General features: G+C 36.2%; 1 protein-coding gene across 1 annotated transcript in view; it reads right to left on the bottom strand.

Moving 5' to 3' along the window:
- Positions 1–6895, bottom strand: part of LOC104468189 (calcium/calmodulin-dependent 3',5'-cyclic nucleotide phosphodiesterase 1A-like) — a gene marked incomplete at its 3' end in the record, with an annotated part of 42644 nt that extends 35749 nt beyond the window's left edge. The window contains exons 1-2 of the mRNA XM_010082238.1: positions 6798–6895; positions 3280–3393 (exon numbers count right to left, since the gene is read on the bottom strand). Of these exons, the coding sequence (XP_010080540.1) occupies positions 3280–3393; positions 6798–6895 (212 nt within the window). The remainder of the gene's footprint in view (positions 1–3279; positions 3394–6797) is intronic.
- Between the last annotated feature and the right edge of the window lie 683 nt (positions 6896–7578).

Here is a 7578-nt window from a genome sequence, read left to right as displayed (position 1 = left end):
AGGAATGAAGCATTCTGATTATGAACTAAACTGTTCTTTCTAATCTACTAATGAGTTCAGTTAACTCATTTCCAGACTCCCAACAGCGGTAGCTCTGTGCAGGACAAAGAACCTGTATTCTTTGGTGGCAACAAGGACAAATGTAAACACACAAGCTAATTCTCACCTCCATTGCCATTTGACTCAATGATACATTGCTTTTGTTCCTTAAGGATTAGCTTCCCAGAAGATGAGGAACCCTTCTTTGTGTGTTTATCTTTAAATGTTTTAGTGTAGATTTAGACTACAGAATACTGGTCATGCTACTTAAAATGTGATTATCTTTGCAGTTTTCCACGGTGGCAACTACAGTCTCTCTCTGCTACACAATAAATACTTTACAAATTGTTTTTAATGGGAGAAGTGTCAAAATTTAAAACAGCGCTATACATAATATTGTACAAATAAGAAGTGAAGGCTCAGCCTATATTTTCAGCACAAATTTAACACAGAGACCACCGGGTTCAAAAACCGCATCACTCTATTTTGAATTTCATGGAGACCGAATTAGTCCAAGGAAAAGAAATTAAATACAAAATCAAACTTATGAACCTAAATGAAGAATATGGGGCGTAAAATGCAAACCACTAAAAAGAAAAGAATAAAAGTTGAAAATTAGGTTTCGTTAAAGTAATTTAATTTTTTAACTGTTATTTATATCATAAGTAACATGGGCAAGAAAATTTGTTTTATATGTCTACATGCACATACTCCAGAAATATAGTTATAGGTATGGAAAGATATACATAAACCATATGCTTAATGCATACTTATATAAGGAATGCTACCAAAATTTGGTAGGTTTACGAACTCTGAGATTGCATTGGAGAACAGAAGTATTCAATAAATCAAAGCAAAACAAGATACCTGTCTAAAGTATTTCCTTTCTGACTTGGTACAGTGAAAAGTCAGATTATTCTGCAAAATATTGAATACACTAAATAAATATGATTAAACATTGTTGTGCATTGAGCAAGGGAAGAGCAAAAGCTTTATCCATACACTGAGGTAGAATTTTTGAAAATAAATAGTCACCACTATGAGGTCATAATGCCCCTACAATCAATAAAATAGCCTGAGGACTATGAAAATCTTCCAAGCCACTATAAAATTATATAAGTTTATTTTCATTTGGGTAGTTTAATAATCCTGCTGTCAAGTCCTATGAGGTCAATTAGCTTATTTAAAGATTTGCTTATAGCAAAAACAACACACCTGTTGCTGGTGCGTATTTTGAGGTGTAACAGTCTTCCCTGTGTGTGAAATGTCTCTTACTTGTCTTGATGCTCCCGCACAGAGCCAGGAAGACTGGATTCCTCATTGTAACAATACTGTTCACTTCCACAGAGGCTGCCTCAGTTTAGAAACTAAGTAAATGTTACGCTGTTTTCATTGTCCTGGTGCTACCACTCAGAAAGAGCTATGAATACCATACCTATTTAATCACAGTGTTTGGAAGGTGTACAGAAGGAATAACCAGTGGTTTATGTCCTTCTCACCTATGCAGCTTTGACATCGCTCCCACAGTTATTAAGGCAAAGACATGCTTAAGCTCTGCCCACTGGCGGGGACACAGTATCCTGTGATACAGGAGAGAGTGGACTGCAAACATTCTGAAGCTTCCTGACTACGTGAGATGAGCCAACAAGATTTATGTTTAGAACAATCGCTGAAAAATGAGAATTTATGGCCTCTATTGTGGCAACATAAGCCCAAAGAGAAGTTTGTTGATGATTTCTTGTATCTGTCTCCCTAAGGACCCCTATCGATTTAACTACAAATACGACTATAAACTAATGTAAATCCACAAATCAACCCTTGATTGGATGTAAAAAAGCTTGATTAAATTGTCAGCCAGCAAAACTGATATAAATATATCCACAGTGCATACTAACTACCAAAATTTTAAAATATTTAATTCAAGTTCATTCAGTTTCCTAACAAAGCCCAGGTACCCAGGAAGTCACACAAGATTCAAGCCCAAGTTTGCTCAGTAAAGTTTAATTTAACTGAATCTGTAAACATCTCCATAAAATGTGTGAGCCCTTTTGAAGTCACTGAGGTCCCTAATGCTTTTCAGATTGTGTATTTAAGTTGGGATCACTAACAACACTTTTGAAAGTGTCCCTAAGAACTGTACTGTGGCTGGGAGGCTTCTCAGGAAAGTCTTCCCTGTTACCAGAGTTTTGTCAGCTTTCTACAGAATTGGACATGCATGCACTCTGACAGCAGGACACCAGTATAAGTGATCCTGCCAGCCTAGTCTGTTATGTAATCTCTGAAAAATGGACCACTGGTACCAGCTTCATTTGCTATTGTTGTCATTCTTCTGTTTTCGAATGGGTAGGCTTTCTAGTGCCCAACAGTAGATGCTCCAAATTCCTGACAGGCAAGGTTTGGTGTCTGAATCACATGCATAAAAGGAAAAGTAAAAATTTAGAGCAGCATTTAAGCACTGTATCAAATATGTAGATTTGCTGGAAGGGGTGCGGGACAGAAAGAGAGAGAGAGTGTTAGGTCCATGAAATAATCAGTACAATGGCAGACTTCTTAAATGTAGTATGGAACCAAGACATACACTGCATGCTCCAACAATACTGAAGTTTTGGCAGACATCTTTACATGACCATTCTGCTTAAAAAAAAAAAAATTAAAAAACTTAAAGAGGCCAGTACAATGAAATAAAATCCCTTAAGTTAGCTAGTTAACTTCAGTATAGTATGTATCTTAAAATTTTTTCAAGAAGCCAAACGCTTATGAATTTCCAATTTAATTGGAGTCAACCCACATTAAAAATGATTGCCAGTAATACTGCCAATAACAATAATAATAAACAAAGCATCAAACATTATAAAATAAATCAAAGCTTTTCATATATTTATGTATTTACAGGACAGATCATAATATTCTGACACATATCCAAGAGTATTGCATTCCAAAACAGACCATTTTTTTCAGTGATACAGTCCTCAGCACGATTATCAGTATATGGCCTGTGGGGGAAAGAAAATCCATTGTTCAGAAAATTCTTATGACTTTATACTGTGGACATTTGACAAGTGAGGGAGACTAGAACTAGGCAAACTCTCCAGACAGTGGTCACATCTGACCTTTAGAATCTTACTTGCTTTAACCTTGTCACTAAAAGACCTAAGAGCAGTTACAATTGTATGCAAAGACCAAATTTTATAAATGTGATTCCCAACACCCTTTCTTTTCTTTTTCCCCCTTCAGACTTACCTGGTTTCATCAATATAAACTGCCTCCAGCACAGATGCTGCATATTCAATATTCTTTTTTAAATCCACCACATTAATGTCACCCTTCTCCAGCTGCTTTACCAAGCATCTTAATCTGTGAAAAAGAAAATAGAAATATCAGTGCATTGTTTAAATCAAATTTTAGTAACCACACTTTCTGTATGAAATATTGGAACCAAGACAATAGTCAATGTAGAAGCAAGAGAGCATCACCTGTCTTATTTTAAAAAAAAAATCTGGTTTTAGAATGCACATAACAATGACCAGTTATATGTTTTTACGGCTTGCTAAATTTATAAGATCTATTAAGAAAAGGCATATACATTCCAGTAAGTCAGAGAGGACTCAGTAACTACTGCCAGAGCAACTTCTTATTAATTTGTGACATTACTATTATGCCCAAGTCTCTAATTTTGTTTAAATAATAAATAAAACTTTGCAAGTTGTCTTACTATAATTTTTATGTGCTTAGAAGGTTGATTATAATTTTTAATATCCACTATATACTGATTTTGCATCATTTAAATGTCTTTAATTTTTATTTATGTCTCCAGTATGTTTTTGCTGCAGAATTTGTATTTCTTATTAGTGTGAGCTAATGGTGAGATCCATTGTTTCTGCATTTACAGGAAATTCATCATTATACCAGACGGAAGGTGGTGCCTATGGCATTAGAAAAATCCACATATTTTCCCAAGTGTGCTTTTACTTTTAGTTTTGAGAACATTCTTTTACATTACAAACACGGATACGCCCAAAGGGGATTTTGTAATGCATGAACTCACGCCTCTGTAGCAATAATCTTATACAGATAAACCCCTTGAATACCAGATTTTTCCTACTCTCTAATGAGAAGAACACTTCTGACACTGCTCAACCACACAGAGTATTCACAGCATTGGAGTTAAATTAAAACCTCAACAGTAACTGTGCAGAGCTGTGACTAAATGGATGCATAAAGAAGTATGGGTGTTTTCCTTCTTTCTGTGTTATGTCTCTGAGTTGAAATAATCTATAGTTTTGTATCATGTAAGATAAAGATTTCTGTAATTAAAGATACATCGTTATTTTAACTTAACTTTCTTTTTTATGAAAAATAGTCTTTTTCATGTGTATGAAATCTGAAAAAAAATGTGAAACAAGCATTTAGTCAAAAAGTGGACTGAAATTGAGTCAGCACTAAGCTGACTTGACTTTCAGGGAAAAAAATAATATTTGTGATGTGAAAGAACATATATAAAAACATGCAATATGTTATATAATAATGTTATATATACTATATATTATTTTTATTGGGCATATACAATATTTGATTGGACTTAATTGAAATGTATGAATTAGAAAAAAGTGCAGTGATATTCAAAACAAGTCTCTCATAAACTTGGAAAGTACTATTCCGTCACAAAATCACTTTCATATTTTTTGTCTTTATATGTATTTGGCCTAAGTATAATTATGTCCAAGCCTGCAAGGGTAATTTTAGCAAATGAAGTTTTAAGACCAGCCTCCTCAGTTCTCTAAGGGTTTAATTCAATTCACATTAGCATAGAACATAACACAAGTAAGGCTCTTAGCAACCATATTTATTTGGTATTTTGCACAGTGCACTGTATATCAATGGAATGGAAAATTTAGTGTTAAAAATTTTTCTCAGATTAGCGAAGTGGGTGGTTGAAATACTGTGGCAGCACATCTCCTACACAGAAACAACCTTATGCTTGGGGAGACACTTCCAATACATAACTCCTGCCACTTCAGAGGTACCTGTAGACCAAAGAAGTTAATTCATAGATGCTCACCTTGCAGTACCCAACACACTGACTGTAACTCTCCCTGGATGCCTGCTCCTCAGTAATGCACACAAACACACACACAACCCCTCCTGAGCATCAACACCAAAATACCCAGGGTGAGTCTGGCAGCATCATTGCCACTACTTGCGAATAGTTGTAGGGTGGTTCTACTACTTGCACTTGTTCCCTCTGTGTTTGACTGAGCATGTCTCCAAACCATAGTTTCCAAAGTGGAAACATAAACAAATTTAAAAATGTGACACTCCACAGCAGGGGGCTAGCCTATAGCAGAACAATAATAGCTCAAAATGGCTTCAAATCCTACGATTTCCAATGGTTATAAGTTTTCTCAGGGCAGAGACCAGATGCAAGATATGTGGAATCATTTTTATGCTTGCAGGAGGAAAGGAAGCCCTGGGGGAGCCTCTAAGCCATGATGCCCACGCAGTATCTCGCTGCAAAGGTGGCAGTCAACTGGTGTGACTTGCTCCATAGTTATAGTTCATATTCTAGGAGGAACGCAGAACATAAAATCAGACCAGGCAATTTGGAAAAGCTGCTCAGGCAAGTTAAAATGATTCTGAAGAGGTTACAGAATCACAAAAAGACAAAATCCATATAATTCAATGAAGACCAATGACCTGGTCATCTCATGCATCCATGGTTTGTGGAGATGTCCTCAAGAGTCTCTGTAGCTGACTTAGTGCAGATCTGTCACAGAACCAGGGGATAATTTTGTTTGGAAGTGACCTCCACGTGATTCAAGATCTTCCTCAAAGCAGGGCAAACCTCAAAATTAGGTATAACTTCAAAGTTAGATCAAATTTCTGAGGCATTTCCACTTGAGCTTTGAATGCATGGAGATTTCGCAAAACCTCTGGGCAACCAGTTTCAATGTTTAACAAGCCTTATGGTGGATTACTTTTTTCCCAGTATCTAACCAGAGTGTCCTTTGTGGCTCCCAACCTTTGCTGTGTGCTTCCAAGAAAAATCTGTCTCTACCTACAGTGTGACTTCCCACTAGGAAGCTGGACACAGCAATAAAATCCTTTCACAGCATTGCTGATCAGACACTTGTCAGGTGATAATCATGAGGTCTAACTTAGAAGTCAGAAAAATGGCCTTCCAACACACCAAAATTGAGTGAGTTGTAACAGTATATGAATGATCTGAATATATTCAACATATTGTGCACTAAAGTGAAATAACCACAGACTTTAAGAGCTGACATTTCTGTAACGGAACTAACATTTTAGTAAAGAATAAATATGCCAGACAAACCAACAAGTGTTAATATACTCATAGCCCAGCATTCCACAAGACAAAGAAAACTGTAAAAAGGACAAGAAAATGTAACAAAAAAGAATTATTACTCCAGCTGTATCGGGCTGGATTTTTATTTATTTGTTTGTTTTCTTTTAATTAAGTGTGATAAATTGAAAACAAACAGGAGAAAAACCATTAGAAAACCTGAAATGCTACTTAAAATTGGAGCTAATTGCATTACCCTGCCTGTGAACTGTGCTACTAAGAAACAATAGACAGCAACAAGAAAAAACTGGAGGGGCTAGTTTGTGAAATAGAAACATGGACTGTTAGAACTGGTTTAAGATGCAAAGAAAACTGTACACAGAGTTAACGTGACACAACATGAAAGCAAGAGATCTATAGAGAAAAAGAAACAGATTATTTTTCTCAGGACAACTGAAAACTGGATTTTAAAACTAGCAGCCCTGGTTTGTATGGGAGAAAGAGACATCTGCAGTTAATAAAGGGAGTGGGTGGAGAACCACCTTCTGTCATATTGGGTAAACACCGTTAACAGTGCTGTGGTATTAAATGCTTTTACAGAGAATTCAAATGCGCTCTGCTCCTACCTACCATTAACCGTGCCATCTGTGAGGTTCCCAGGACCAGTGTTTCCCTGGTCCTCACCTCCCCGTGCAGCCGATGCTTATGTCCAGCTGTGGGCAACAAGCTTTGAGGCTGACCCAGCAACACAGGCAAACCAGGAGTAAATGAGAATTTTACCAGGAGCCAGAGTAGCATGTTCTTGATTAACAATATCAAAATCAGAGCTCAATGATTCCCTCCTTCCTTGCTAAAATTCTCCCACATTGGAGTTAAAGTTTTGACAAATCTACTGTAACTTTCAGGGGCTATAGCAAATTAACTGAGGATAGATTTGGGGTTATTTTAGAAGGCTTCCTATAACAGTTTCAGTAAATACAGACAAAAAAAAATAGATAAGGAATCAGTGATTAAAAATGACTTTTTGTAATGTTGTCATGAGAAAATGTTTTCTTCTATGCAATCAAGCAAAGTTCAACAAGGGAAATATGTTTGGAAATACTGAATAATTGTCCTAAACACAGATTAAAAAGATAACAAAGAAAGGTGTCAGAGGTGGGATTACTTAAGAAGGGAGATTGTAAGGTAGAGAGGCACATGAGTTGGACAATTTTTATTTCAGATTTTAAAGACTG

Source organism: Pterocles gutturalis, unplaced genomic scaffold (assembly GCF_000699245.1).
Source record: "Pterocles gutturalis isolate BGI_N339 unplaced genomic scaffold, ASM69924v1 scaffold20479, whole genome shotgun sequence".
Taxonomy (NCBI): domain Eukaryota; kingdom Metazoa; phylum Chordata; class Aves; order Pterocliformes; family Pteroclidae; genus Pterocles; species Pterocles gutturalis.
Note: the sequence above shows the minus strand (reverse complement) of the source record. Positions and strands in the feature narration are given on the sequence as shown.